This window comes from Molothrus aeneus, unplaced genomic scaffold (assembly GCF_037042795.1).
Source record: "Molothrus aeneus isolate 106 unplaced genomic scaffold, BPBGC_Maene_1.0 scaffold_63, whole genome shotgun sequence".
Lineage (NCBI taxonomy): Eukaryota > Metazoa > Chordata > Aves > Passeriformes > Icteridae > Molothrus > Molothrus aeneus.
Window position 1 is genome coordinate 297,801 of NW_027099215.1, and position 15,403 is coordinate 313,203.

At 45.9% G+C, this 15,403-nt stretch overlaps 1 protein-coding gene across 1 annotated transcript in view; it reads left to right on the forward strand.

The window, feature by feature from the left end:
* Positions 1-1,534: 1,534 nt before the first annotated feature.
* Positions 1,535-15,403, forward strand: part of LOC136571103 (polypeptide N-acetylgalactosaminyltransferase 12-like) — a 48,980-nt gene continuing 35,111 nt past the window's right edge. Inside the window, exons 1-7 of the mRNA XM_066571466.1 lie at positions 1,535-2,027; positions 4,061-4,140; positions 4,812-4,879; positions 5,267-5,421; positions 9,935-10,118; positions 10,989-11,186; positions 13,926-14,040. Coding sequence (XP_066427563.1) covers positions 1,535-2,027; positions 4,061-4,140; positions 4,812-4,879; positions 5,267-5,421; positions 9,935-10,118; positions 10,989-11,186; positions 13,926-14,040 — 1,293 coding nt within the window. The remainder of the gene's footprint in view (positions 2,028-4,060; positions 4,141-4,811; positions 4,880-5,266; positions 5,422-9,934; positions 10,119-10,988; positions 11,187-13,925; positions 14,041-15,403) is intronic.

Below are 15,403 nucleotides of genomic sequence, written 5' to 3' on the forward strand. Positions count from 1 at the left end.
GTGTAGAAATGGGAATAAACTTTTATTTTGATCTATTCGGTCTATATTTAAAATTTAACAGGTAACATAAGTCTTGATATATTCCAATAAGATATTGTATTTTTTAATAGAGCATTGTGTATGTTTATAGATATATCAATAGAGATGATAAATATAAACACAACTCAAACGAAATTTTAAATATAGAAATGTATTGGGAATCTATGCAGATATATATATAAAATTATTAAAGGATTGTAAATCTAAAGTGACATAAATCCATACAACACATAATACAAGTGATACTGTATATATCTTCTTTTATATTATAGGAAGTAGCTATAAAATAGTTATAGTACATCACTATGATATAATATCTAAAACATTAGAGATATGGTAAATATAAATACAACAATATTATTAAAAGTAGTTTAAAAGAAAGGATGGTTTTGTTTTTTATTTGGCAAAAGCAGGGGTTTTATTATAAAAACTACAAATACAAATGATAGAAAGGTAGAAATCTAATTGTAAAAATATCTCATGAATACATCAAGCTTGATATAAAAATTGAAAACATTAGAAAAAATAATTTGTAGCAGTAGATATGGTACATAATAAAAATAATAATTTATCTATATGATGTGAATAATATATATGTGATATGTAATTATGAATAGAATGCATCAGTATAAACTGTGACTATAAATGTGAATATAATTATGCAAGCTATAAATATAAAACTATTTCAATATAGTTTAAAAGAAGGGTTTTTTGGTATTTGTTTGGTTAGAGCAGGGATTTTTTTTGGAATAATAAAAGTATGATAGAAACCTAAATCGAAGTATAGAAATATACAATCAATATATAATGATATTGATAAAACCACAAAATATGAATAAATACAGATAATAGGAATAGGCATAATAGATTGTATAAACGACGTAACACATCAATGTCCGGTATAAATATGCGTGTGAATAGAACTAGGAAAACTAGAACTATAAAATTTATTTCAAGAAGGCTTGAAAGAAAGGGGGCTTATTTGGTTCTTGTTTGGTAAGAGGCAGGTTTTTGGCATTTATTTTTAGAGGAGTTTTTTGCGGGGGGGAATCGCCCCTGTTCTTTTTTGCCGCCTTGGCTGCCCGCAGCCCCAAGGCGCGCGGCGCCCCCGGCTGGGGTGGGCGGCAGTGCTGCCGCCTTGTGGGCAGAGCGCGGTACTGCAGCCCGCCGCCGCCAGGCAGCCCTCTTGGGCGTGGCGCGTGGCGGAGTTGGTTTGACCTTCTAAAAATGGCTGCCTAAAGGGCGGGAAACCGGAGGACCCCGGTGTGTCTATGCGGACTGCCTGCACGGAACACCGACGCCGGCGCGGTCCCGAGGGGATTTTCTCTTGCGTTTCAGGTGTAGCCGGCACGGGCTGTGGGGTCAGCGGCGCCGCGGGTGGGCGTATTTTAGCGGGTTTCTGACCGGCATCTGAGTAATCGCCTCTCTCGGCGGAGGGGGGGTGGGGGGGGGGGGGTCCTTTCTCGGCCGCCATCATGGGAGCGGCGCGTCGCCAATGTCGCGGAGCTTCATTGACCTTCTCAAAATGGCGGCCAAAAGCGCGGGAAAATCGCGGACCCGGGAGTCTGCCGCCCTGTGGCCAGAGAGCGGTACTGCAGCCCCCCGAGCCAGCGCCCTGCCCCTCGCCGCTGGCACGGGGCAAGGACGCGGCTGCCGAGCGAGGCAAGGGCGAGGGGCAGGAGCGAGCGGCGGGTGGGGCGGGCTCGGTAAATGGCCGGGAGGGGTGAAAGACGTTCAGGAGTGCAAAAGGGACACGATGGCTGAGAAGAATGGCCGGGCGGGGGGTGGCCCGGCGGGGCCGCTTTCGGCGGGCGGCGGAGGCGCGGTCGCAGCGCTCCGCGGGCCGGGGGCGGGCGAGCGCTGTCGGAACGGGGCTGCACCCCCCGAGCCCGCGCACGCCCCTCTCCAGGTGCTGGAAGCGACGGCGGGCCGGAAAATCCCGGCGTGGCGGCGGCGCTGCCCGCCCTTTGTGCCACCAGCTTTGCAAGGTAAGACCGCCCGCCCCGTCCCGCCCTGTGCCGCCGCCTCCCGGTGTCTGTAAACTTCCCTCTGGCTTCCCACTTCTCCGTGCTGGAGAGTGGGAGAAAGGTCCCTGCTGCTTGCCGTGTCCTCGGTGGGCAGAGAGCTCTGACCTTGGCCGGATGGGCTGCTGAGGATTGGATCCATGGGGATGGGCTTTGATGCATTTAGTGACCTTTACAGATTTCTTTCCCCGCTTTTTTCAGTTCACAGAATTGTGGAATAATTCAGGTTGCAAGGGGCTCTAAAGATCACCTCATTCCAAGGCTGCTGCCGCCGTGGGCAGGGACGTGCTTCCATAGAGCATGCCCTGTGCCAGCCAGGTGCCAGAGGAGGAAGGAAGCCCTTCCCACCTGGAGCAGAGGCTGCTGCAGCTTGGCGTAGCCTTGTGTCACCGAGCGTGTGAGACAGAAAGGCCCTTCCTTTCTGGAGGGGTAACAACACTCAAAGCTCTTTCTCGGGACAAGCAGAGCAATGGAAGGCCAAAGTAGCCTTCAGTTCTTCCAGCAGATTTGGGAACAACTTGAAGGAGGAGCAGAGCTGGCCTGGTGCCTGCCAGCTGTAGTTCCTTTTCAGGCATGACGTGCAAGTTGCCCCTAGAAGTCCAAAGGCAGCTGTTTTTGTAGCAGAAGGAAGTCAGGAGGAGGCAAAGCCACCAGCTAAGTCTGGATAAAAAACTTGGCTAACCTCTTTTCCCCCCCTCCTCCAAACAGGCAATTGTGAAGCACTCAGCAGAGATCTGCCCAGGAGGAAAAGCAGAGCCAATCTCTGAGAAGGGACGTGCGAGCTCTGGCGAGGACGGCTGCTCCCCCTGGCCTTGGTGTGGGACCTCCTGAGCTGCCATTCCTGGTGGTGGGAGTGTTTCTCCTCTCATCCAGCCAAGCCAGAGACCGCCTAGGGAAGGAGCAGGTAAGGTTGAAGTACCAAGATCTCCCAGGTAAGAAGTGACACGGCAAAAGGAAATGGCCTCGACTTGCAGCAGGGAAGGCTTAGATTGGATTGGAGGGACAATTTCTTCACTGAAAGGGTGGTCAGGCATAGGAGCAGGCTGCCCAGAGAAGTCCCCGTGCCTGGAGACATGTCAAGGATGTCAAGATGTGGTGTTTAGGGACCTGATTTGGGGGGGCAGCTTGGCAGTGCTGGGGCAGCAGCTGGGCTCGATGTCCTTAGAAGGCTTTTCCAACCGCAAGGATCCTATGGTTCTGGAAAGCCTTGACCCCTCTGGCTCTAGCACAGCACCTGGTTGCTGACAAAATGAGGCTGGTCATAGAGCCTGGAGGTCCCTGTGCCACAGGGAGAGGACAAGCCAGTGTCACCTGCAGGGAGGGTCTCGTCCCCAGAGAGCAGCCAGTGACTCCGTCCCTGCCCGGGGCTCTGGGTGCACCCTCGGGGGGTGGGGGACGCACCTGCCCTCCTTGCTGCTCTCGTCCTTATCCCATATGGATTTAGCAGCAATCTTCTGTCTTTTCTTTAAAACTGTCCTTGGGAGAGTTCAAAGAGAGGGTCATTAGTTATTTTAAAGCCTACATCTTTTACCTATTGGCACTGAAGAGAAAAGACACAAACCTGCTTTGCACCCTTCTGCCTGGAAGTCATTGTGACACAGGGAAGGGAGGAAGGGGCTGGCCGGGGTCAGCCTCTGCTGAGCCTCAGCTCTGGCTGCTCCTGCTCACAGGGTAAACCCAAAAGCTGTCGTGATCAAAAAACGCAGGCGCCCTTCTGACCTGAGTCACAGGGGCCCTTTCTTCTGAATGACTCAAGATGGGAAATCATTCTTGGAGCTTCAGAAGGAAAAAAACCCCAAAACCGTAGGTACATTTGTAAGAGTGTGTATGTACATACATTTCCTTGCAGGCAGCAGGGTGAGAAAGGGTGTTTATTTGAGGGCCCCCCACACAAGGCTTTTCAGAAGCATAGCAGAGGCATTCCCATGTCTTCCTCACACAAGGTCATCCAGTGCACTCACAGGAATGCCATTTAACTTTGCTTTTCTCTAACCCAGGTGTCACTAATAATAATGCCCACAGCCTTGGAATCAGGATGAAGGTGGAGCCTGAAGGAGCCAGGCACACTCAGGAGAGGGCAAGTAGCTGACTTGCTGGGATTTGGCCCACATAACTCTGAACTCATACGTTGGTTTTGGTTTTCTTTATTGTAGCTGACCGAGAGGCTAACAGGCGATCATGGGGCCCTCCGAGGCAGACTCATTTCAGGTGCAACGTGGATTCACATCACCGATCATCCAAAAGATAAGTCTGGGTCACGGCCTGGAGATGGGAGAGCAGCGGGTTGGGAGTTCCTGGGACAGATTGAAAAATTAACAGAGGGAAAAGCAATCTTCTCCAAGGGGCCTCTTAGGACAGCTCAAGGGAGAGACTCCACATTTGATGGCAGCGTGCAGGCGGGCAGGGCAGAGCAGTTCCAGTCCGCGTCATGTTGTCCGGTGTACCGTGTTACCTACTGTGTCTTTGGGGTCCCTTTTGCCTTTTCCCCTCGAGGCCCTCACCACAAGCATAATGTGTCGTGTTTAACGTCCCCCCGTTTGTCACGTTCTGTGTCACGGGTGTCTGCACATGTTTGTGCCGGAGCTGCTCTGCCCTGCCGCAGAGGCTGCTGCAATAGGACAAGGCTCAGGGACAGGCAGTTTGTGGGGTGTCGCCAGACTCTAGATGATATTCCTAGATAGACAGAAGATGTTTGGAGCTGTGAAGATATCTTGCAGCCCTTTGACGTTTGTCCTCGCTTTCTTTCAGATGCAGAAGGATAAAATCCAGGGCAAAATCCATCCACCCATCCTGAGTGAAGAGGTTTCCCCGAGCAGGTCAGTCACCGTTTGTCTCTGCAAGGGGAGTGTAAAGTGTGACTCTGTTACAGCTCTGTTCTTTTTCTTTTTAGGAAGTAAAGCTGGACATCAGCAGTCAAGGTGAGGTGGGCAAGGTGAGCATTGAGTAGCGTACAGAAGCAGTTGTTATTGCTCAAGTCTCACTTTCCGGTGCAGCTCTAAGCATCCCTTCCTGTTTCTGCGCTTTAGGCAATCCACTCGGAGTACGCCAAGCCCCAGTCACCAACCGGCCGACGCGCCGGGTTTGCCGCTCTCCCGAGCCCTGGGGAAGTATCACGGGACTCGGCGATGAAGCCTCTGCCTTTTCTGTTTAAAGGTGTCACCAGGGCAGCCTTCAGCAATGGCCGAGGAGTTGCGTTGAGTCAGGGAAGTAGGGAGGAGGAGCGAGGCTCCGCTCAGGTTTCAGCAGCGCCACATCACCTCGTCTCCTCTTAGCCCAGGCGTGCCCCACGACGATGGCGTCAGCCTCCGAGTGCGGCTGAAGCGTGCGGCCCCAGGAGCCGGGCATTCTTGGGAAAAGAGTGAGTGGCAGAATTGTTGGGTTTTGGCCAATGTTCTGCTGAGGTTATGCATTGATATTTCGTTTTCTTTATTGGAGCGGACAAAGAAACAACAGGAAGTTGTTTAACAAGAGTGCCAGCAGGACCTTCCCAGCTGTCGAGGCAGCCTTCCCTTGCACCTGACACAGACCGGCATCCCCAGATGCCTGAGAGATAAGTAGAGGGCTACGACCCACAGAGGGGATGAAACCAGGGCGCAGGGCAGGGACCCACCGGGAGGGGTTTCTGAGTCCGCTTTGGAGACGGGGGTGTCCACGAAGCGGCCCCTTAGGCCTGGGGGGGAAATAAAAGCAAAGTCTCACTTTTGATCACAGTGCTGAGGTGCGCAGGGCAGAGCAGTGCCGGTGTGTATCGTGTCCCTTGTCTTTTGTGTATTATGTGATATTTGGGTATCTCATGTCTTTTATCTTAGCCCTGTGAAGGGCCTGTCGGAAACCTTGGCGCCATTCTTAGAATCTGTGATCTCAGTGTTCCTCAGCCTGGTACCCAGGCCATTGAACTTTTGACTCAGGAGCTCCGACAGGCATCAGAATTGCATCTCTCTTTGGAAGCATCCAGTCAGGTGGCTTTTCTGGTCTTGTTCTGAGCTGCACGGACAGCCGTGCTCCTCAATGCTCCATTTCAATGGATTAGGCTTTGTAAGAATGCGAGGTTAGGGAGAGGATTCTGACCGTAGGATTCCTGGGTATCCATCTTTGCAGTTCTTGGAATAAATCCTTCAGCCAGCATCTTCCTCCAGGGTTCTCTGAGCCTCATCAGTTTGCCATCTGTCTCACCTCGGTCATCTCCTTTTGCATTCTCTCAGACCTTGCAGCCACTTTCCTTGCCAGGAGATTTCTGTTCCTGTTGTGTCCCCCCGTCTGTCACGTCCTGTCCCGTGTCACGGGTGTCAGCACACACATTTGTGCCAGAGCTGCTCTGCCCTGCCGCATAGCCTGGTGCAGTAGGAGAAGTCCCTGGGAGTTTGTAATGTGGGGTGTAGTTGGACTCTAGATGGGATTTGTAGATGGACACAAGATGTCTGGAGCTCCTAAGTTGTCTCTGTTTCTCTGCGAGCCTCTCAGTAGCCCTCGGCCGGTCCCAAGTCAGCAGACACCGGGGGGGCAGCCCCGACACGGCCGAGAGCGGGGAGACACCCTCTGTGCCCCGAGGGTGCTGAGGGCACCTGGGCTGGGGGGAGACACTCTCTGTGCCCCGAGGGTGCTGAGGGCACCTGGGCTGGGGGGAGACACTCTCTGTGTGTGCCCCGAGGGCATTGAGGGCACCTGGGCTGGCAGGGAGACACTCTCTGTGCCCCGAGGGTGCTGAGGGCACCTGGGCTGGGGGGAGACACTCTCTGTGCCCCGAGGGTACTGAGGGCACCTGGGCTGGGCCCCTGTGCAGCACAAGAGACACCAGAGACAGCAGTAGAAGAGAAAGGGCTGACTCTTAACAGGGGTTAATCCAAGGCTTTATTAGGATCCCAAAGGAGCTCCTGCACCTCAGGGGCCTCCTGCCGAGAGCCCCAGGGAGATGTGCCAAGGTCACCTTTAAAGGGAGGTGGAAACCGAAAGTAGATAACTTCTTACCAACCATTAAGTGACCCTAAGGGATGGATGCTGGGGGATCCAGACATACAGGACAGCGTATGGGGCAAGGCTTGGGGGGCTGACCCCTGGCCTCTGGCTCATCACTCGACGACTTGGACCGAAACTTCTGCATGGAGGGGATGGGAGGCTGAGTGATTGACAGAGAGGCAGGGTGGGCATTTGGGGATGATCTCATCCCGGGAAAGGGATAACACAGGTAGAAGGAGGGGGGTACAGTCTGGGATAAACCATTTGGGAAAAATATGGGGATACAAAACAAAACTACTTCAAAGTATTACAAAGTATAGAAATGCACTACAACAGCTATGAAATAGATTTTATGTTTACTCAAGCTTCTAAAGTCAGTCCACGTTAGGAAATGCGTAAGGCAGGAGTAAGAGTAGCCCACTTACTGAAATGCAGTGACTGAGAGAGCAATGACTCTGTCCAGGCTACTGATTTCCGAGTCCTCCATTAGAGCCTGCTTTCCTTTCGCAGTTCTGTCCTCCGTGGTGATGCTGCATTGTTGTGGCAAATAAAGCCTCTGGTATTGCAGAGCTGTGAGCAGCCACTTAGACCAAGAACAAAGCTTTAATCTTTTGATAGTCATCCTGCTGCATTTTGGGAATAGAGAACGGGTTTGTGCTATTTTTAGGTGCATGGAATTACAGTAACATAAATGTCTTCTTTTCAATTTAATGTGCTGTTAGCTAGTGGTTGGTTTGATAGTTCTGTGCTTGCTACAAATCTCTGTGTGTTAGGGGGTGAGCAGTAAGAACATGGAGTTTGGCACAAGCGTGAAGGAAATTAATGTGGGTTTTTTGACTTCATAAAGGAGAACAAGTGTATTGATCAATAAGCAGCAAGTCAAATCCGAAACAGAAGAGTGCTCTATGCTATGTAAGTGGCTCATATTGTTTATTCCAGGTGATGCAGTCGCAGACAAACAAATTGAATAGATATTGGCAATGTAATGTTGAAAATTTTGGGAGTATATCCAGTCAATTCCTAAAATATTGCTGCAGTTTAAATGTTGTGAGGGACATGATCAGCAGACTGTTTCTTTTTAATTCTTGTTTGTCTGAAAACCTGCAAGAATCAGGATTTTTCTGTGATATTCTCGGTTCATGCAGAGTTCATTGATTCAAAGGTACATGGCATGCAGAGTCCTGCAAGGCCTGAGAAACAGCTGCATCACACCTGGTGGATGTCCAAGAGTCTGCACAAACAGGGATGAACTTTAGGATGAACTTGTAATTGATGAGCTCTGTTGTTCTGTCAGCTCAAGAGAGCACGCACCCCCCTCCTTTCCAAGGATGAATATTTAATATGGCTCACAAAGTGTGCTTGCTTTTAATTTTCGGTGCCATTACCCATTCCAGCATGCTGCTTGTCCAGATCTGTTGGAGGTGAGCAGCTCCCAGAGTGAAAGGCTGATTTCTCAGATTCTCAAACTGCCTGGGGCTCAATGGCAGGACACCCCCAAATTCACTTGAGAATGTATCTCAGGTTGTCCAAATGCTTCCTGCACTCGGGCAGGTTTGGTGCTGTGACTGCTTCCCTGGGGAACCCGTTCCTCAGGAGAAGTTAAATGGCTTGCTAGGGTTTTCACAGTCAGCATTGAGCTTTAATGCAGATTTGATAATGCCCAGTACAGCATAATAGCCACAGGAGCATTATTCTGCATCAGAGCAAAGACATTCCTGGATTTGTGGAGAGATCCAGAATAAAGGGAATTTATTGTCCCAAAGGGAATTCTGAGCGATACCATAATGTAAATAGAACATAGGAATGCTAATAAAGAATGAAGTGAACATTGCTTTCAGTTAATAATAATTGTGAACACAATATTTATACTCCACATATTGTATTTTCTCATGCAGTGGTCTTCAAACCAGAGAGATAATAGCTGTTGATCTAAGAGTTATTATACTTTAATTAGGAATGATTCTTCTCTAGAGCTCTTACTTGTCTTTGTTCTAAGAGCGAAAGTTGTTGAACTTTTTAGTCAAGACAGAAACCAGTTGTCAAAGTTTAGAAAGAAAAATGGAAAGAGAAAAATAATGCCTTTTTACTCTTAGTTCTCTTTTTTTCTCGCAATATTGGTAGAGAATATTCATGGAAAATACTTAGGCTTTTTATTTTTTTTCCTGGAAATATAAGACAGGTGCCTTGTTTTTTGTTACAGTAAAATAATATACTCTTATGTAGCTATGAAACTTCATTTTGTGGCTTGTTACTGGTAAACAGTGCCAGGATTCTGATGGCAGTCATGTAGGCTAAATAGTTATGTCTGAAATTTTTTTATTGCTAAATACTTCATGGTCCTTCTCCTTTTTGTTTGCCTCCTTTTAAACTGACTATTTGAGAGTTCTGAGTAGCCGTGTGAAGGCTACTCCCGTTTTACTGAAAGTGTGGTATTGGCATTCTCTGAACAAAGAGAGATTTAATTCTCTCTCCCAGGATTTTTCCTGGGGAAGGCAGTGAGAAACCTCAGAGAAGAAGAGAAAACAATTCTTATCTCTACTTGCTGCTCCTGTTTGGAACATGTGGAATGTGTCATGGAGATGGTTTACCAGAAGTGATTTGTGAGCTGGACACCAGCGAGGGTTGTTTGGATTGATTGGCCAATTGGGGCAAAGCTGTGTTGTGACTGTCTCCAGAGAGTCATGTGTTTTTCTTTAGTAGTATTTGGTATCTCTTTAGTGTAGTTTTAATATGGTATTAGTGTAATATAATACAGCTTAATAAAGCTTAATAAAGCATTTGTTCAGCCTTCTGGAATCATGGAGTCAGAGCACATCATTCCCCGGATGGGGATTGCTCATCTACAACAGAAAGCGCGGATTTTTACACCTTGTCAAGCTGACATCTCTTGCTGACGCCCGATTCTTGCCCTTCTACAGAGGAGCTCAAGGAGAAGCTGCAGCAGTATGTTGATGAGGTGAATGCCCACAAGCCAGGTTTCATCGAGGTTGTCCGGCACAGCAGGCAGGAGGGGCTGATCCGCTCCCGAGTCAGCGGCTGGAGAGCAGCCACAGCACCAGTCGTCACTCTCTTCGATGCCCATGTGGAATTCAACGTGGGTTGGTATGTGCCCCTTCCATTCTCTCACCCAGGGACCTTTTCCAAGCACTGGTGGTAAATTACTGACGTGCATTTAGAGGGTGAGTTAGAATTTTGAGCTTTTTAATGAAAATTCAGACATAATCATGGACACAAGCAGGAAAAATGTGTTTGTGCTGTGTAATATGATCTAGATACATTTTTATGGTTTGAGTAATCTGCTGATCTAATTACAAGGTAGTTAAATCACATTAGAAAACTGCACATTAAAAATCTGCTCCAGTAATGTAGCCCTTTGCCCATGAGGGTGAATGTATCTTCATTAAAAAATATTATGTTTCTTTTACATTCTGCAATGTAAACAAAGAAGCGCTATTTTGGTTATTTTGGCCACTCTGCAAAAGTAAACATAACTAAAATAATGTATTTTAACATGTTCAGTCTGGATTTAATATCTCCCTTGCTCCTTAAGTAAAAGTGAGGTAAAAAGGCAAGAGCTTCTGTCTCTAGGATAGATCTATTATTAACTCTGCTCCTGATGTCCTTGGTAGTGTTGAGAGCCTGAAGTTATCATTACTTGGTAGCAAGGATATAAATGCTCTATGATATGCAGATACTCATTTCTTCCATCCACCAGCTCAAATCAAGGTTAACAACAGAGCGTCCTAGAGAATATGTTGCCGTGTATTATTTTGGGGCAGAAAGGGCTCTGAATGGGTAACAGCTTTAGACTTTGCTCCTTCTGAAAAATACAGCATTAGCTGCTATATTGTTTATTTGGTGGTGGACTAAATACTCTTTAAGGGCTCCTTCCAAACCAAACTACTCCATGATTTCCATCAGTGCTATGCTTGCATTGGTATAATCTTAACAGTGTATTTCTTTTTTTTTTAGGGCTGAACCAGTGCTCACCAGGATAAAAGAAAACAGAAAAAGAGTAATTTCTCCATCATTCGATAGCATTAAGTACGATAATTTTGAAATAGAGGAGTATCCCCTCTCAGCACAAGGCTTTGACTGGGAGCTGTGGTGCAGGTATCTGAACCCTCCTAAGTCCTGGTGGAAACTGGAGAACACAACTGCTCCAATAAGGTAATAAATAACTAAATTACAGTGTCTAAAAGCTCTCCTGGGTGTGACAGGGGGCAAGTGGGCTCAGCTGTGTGATAGGTTTTACTGACTGTAAACTTCAAATACTTAAATGTCCTTGATGCCTACACAGTCATCAAGAAAACTCCTGTTTTCAGTAGATGTTTTTAAAGGAAACTTTTGTTTTCAGTAGATCTTTTTAAACAGGTTTCCTGCCCAAGTGGAATGGTAGGCAGGGCTGCTCAGCAGCACTCCATTCTCCAAATGTCTTGCCTGCTAATTTAGTGCTTACAGGCCAGAAATGGAATTTTCTTTGCAGTTACATTGCATAAGCAGAGCTGGCCTGACAGCTGTATTCTCTATAGTGTTGTCACATAGGTGCACAGCTGTGCTGTGTGCCAGGAGTTAATGTCTGGTCACTGACACTGTGAGCAAAGGCTGTATTGGGTCCTTGCTTTGGGACAGTCTGGGTCTGTACTTTGTTCCCATGTCCAGAGTGTTGTCAGACTGGTACAGAACAATACCTTTGTCTCAGGGAGGGGAGTAGTACCCTCTGAACCCACTGAGCAGCTCTGCTGAGAGTACAGGCCTTGCTTGTAGACACACATTCATTCCAAGGAGGGCACTGGTACCTGTGCTCCAGCTCCCTGCAGAAAGAAAGTGTGAATGCTGTTCTTACCTCCTGAAAGCAGAACCTCAAACAGCACTGGCAGCTGTTTTTCATCCAGCAGCTATCTTTGCAGGCAGGCACTTTTCTCAGGTTCTGTCAGTTTAACACACTCTGAACTGCACTGACCTATGAACAGAACCTAGAATTGGAAAGCAGGAGATAAAAATTAACAGGTTTGCCAAAGACAAACGTAAAAAGGGGTTAATTTCCACAGCATTAGAAATAGTTATTGCTGTTAATGAACTCTGTTGACACGATAAAAATGTTCCTGTGAAGACAGGTTGAGAGAGTTTGGGTTGTCCAGCCTGGAGAAGAAAAGGCTCCAGGGAGATTTACAGCACCTTCCAGTACTTAAATGGTGATTCCAAGAAAACTGGTAAGGGACAAAAGTAGGTAGTGATAGGGCAAGAGGGAACAGCTCTAAAGTGACAGAAGGCAGGGTTATGTTAGATATTGAGATGAAATTCTCTCTGTGAGTGTGGTGAGGCACTGGAACAGGTTGCCAGGGAGGTTATGGATGTCCGTTCATGGAGGTGTTCAAAGCCAGGCTGAATGGGGCTCTGAGCAACCTCATCTGTTTGAAGATGTACCTGCTCATGGCTGGGGTTTGGAATGAGATGATCTTTAAAGTCCTTTCCAGCCCAAGCCATTCTATGATCCTGGGATTAATTATAGGGAGTAACCATTATGATTTTTAAAATTAAAAGTAGTGAAACACAAAGTAATGAGCGAATACACTTTTCCATTTTACCCCCAAACTCTGTTCCATATGAGGACTGGGCAGTGCGTGTACTTTATGAATTTCAGGTTTGTTCCCTAGCTCTTTCCCTGGCACATTTTTTAATTCAGTGCAATATGCTGCATGTGTGTGTTGGATAATTGAAACAAACACGCCAACAAACAAAGCCATGTGTCTTGATCGATGGTTTCTATCGTGCCTCCATTATTCTTTTAGAATTATAGCAAAGGGAAGCAGATGCACTGAGAAACACTTAAAAACAACAACAAAGGCAAAAGGACCTTATCATAAAAGAAGCATAAGTTTTGTATTGATGTTTTCTTCATGAATAAATACATCAAAGATGGTCTTTCATTGTTATAAAACGGGTACTATAGCACTTGGAGGCATTAATATATAGATTTCTGTAGAACTGTACAATTTGTGATTGACAGCCTATGATCTGTTTGAAAGCAGATGTGTCCACTAGCTGTAGCTTGAGTGTTCTCCATAAAAGCAGGGTGATTTCTCCTGTACTGCTAATTAATATCTTGTCATTACCAGAGTGCCAGCATAATAATCTGAAAACACATATTTATTTCTTGCAATTGTGGATTATAAGGTAGGAGAAAAATGAAAAGGCTAAATGACTCTGTATCCTTCTCTACTCATAAGGAGAAATTGTACCCTCTGTGGCTGAACTCTTACCTGACTAAAATTTGCTCTGTGTAGTAAAAACTGGTTGGTTCCCACCATGACATAAGTAGAGTTTACTGATCCAGTAAAGCGATGTGATTTGTTTAGGTTTGGCTCAGGATAATGGACTAATGTTATGCTGGTAAAGGCAGGCTTTGCTTGATTCTGTATTAAAAAAATTTATCTGGATGGTCCTATTCAAGAAATAATCTCTTTCTTTAGGTAAGCTTACAGACACAAGTTTTTAGCTCTAGCTGAACCTGGCTTCTGGCTAAACACACAGAACTGCACATCATTTGCAATTGTCACAGACAAGAGCCTTGAGGACTTAGCAAGGACAGAGACTACACTGGCTGGTGCCCCAGAAACAAAACTGGGGCACCTGGATCTCACACTACTAGCGCTGAAATCCTTACTGCTCTGGTGAATATTTATGTCCGATAATTTGTCTCTAATTTCTTTCAATGGTGCTCATTTCACTTTAGAATTAGGAATGTCAGAAGGCAAGGCTCAATAAAGCTCTTTGAGAAATACTTTCTTAAGAATCTGTTTTGCTGCATCATTTTACCTAGCAATGATAAATACAATCTGTGCCTGAAAAATAAAATTCTTCATAATTTATCTGCTAATTTTGGTTGCTGATGATTTATTCTTCCAGAAGTCCTGCACTGATTGGATGCTTCATAGTAGACAGAGAATACTTCCAAGAGATTGGATTGCTGGATGAAGGCATGGAAGTATATGGAGGAGAGAATGTGGAGCTTGGAATCAGGGTAAGTAAGGAAAACAATTAGCCCATACTGGTGGCTTACATTTAAAATATAGCTTACTTCTTATTGCAGAGGGGGAAAGCAGTCCAAACCATGGATGATGGCGTGAAAAGGAGATCCACAGCTCTGCAGACATGTACATTTATTTGAGGAGAGAGGAGGGAAAAAAGAGCAATAGCTCTCTTTACAGAACTTAATCTGGGACAAGAGTAGATGTGTAGAATTTAGGATTGTTCTTTCAACAGAGTTTTGCAGAGTTGATAGCTAAATTTCCCTGCTTACCTGTGGTCCCAGACTCAGTAAGAAAAGTTTCTCGCAGGTGTGATGAGAAAAACCTTTCTAGTTTATTTGGTTTATTTGAATTAGGAAAATCACTGTGGAGCAAAGTAGAATATAGGGGCATTTATGCTGCCTTCCAGACATAAGGGAATTAAGGTATTCATAATGTGAATATATTGTGAGTGCATATGTTTTATTTTCCATTGTACACTCTTCACCTGTTTACTATAATGCAGTATTGTGTGTGATTTGTGTACTTCTTTCTGTATCTCTTCACAGTTAAACACCTTTGTGTTCTCTTTGAGAATCTCTCAGGTTTTTGATAAGAGTGGAATTCCTAGGTAGATAATGGTAGTGAAAAATGGGGTGGTGTGTTATAAAACTAAATTCTGAGCCCTGCTAGGAAATGTAAGGGAGAGGTAACATTGTGTTTTGAGCCTTTTAGCTGCCAGAATATAAGCATACCGTTGTACAATAGCAAAAAAAGGGGAACTTACTGTAAGAATATATAATTATTTCCTGAGACAGCAAGATATAACAAAAAATACTCATTTTTTATTTTGGGTTACTTGAAATTCTTTTTCTTCTGCCTGTTAGAGATAAAGAGGTTTTTCAGCCAGAGTGAAGCACAGACCCTCTTTCAGCTTTCTCTCTCCCTGTTTCACTTTTTTAAGGAAAGGGAGAGAGAAATGCAAGACTGCTTCTTTTAATAACATTGTTCTTCTCACTGTAAGGGCCAGAGAGCTGCCTTCTGCTCCCAAAAACTTATTTTGCAGCTCAGTGTTGCAATGAGTTGAAAATTACCATCACTTTGATTTTTCTGTTCTTTTTCCAACTGACAAAACATTATTGTTTCCTCATGAGTGCAAGGAGTTGTCTCTTGGTTTGCATCATGAGATGTATCCTGTCTGGGCTGCAGCACTTAGCCTTGGAGGAGTTGATGTTGGTATGTTGGTAGACAAGGCCAGAGAGACACAATCTCTGCATAATTGAAATTTTGGAGTATGCTGGATCACTGAAATAAGGCCTGACACTGCTCTGATTTCCTTATGGCTTTTTCTCTGTCTCCAGGGAAGCAGTGCCTGAC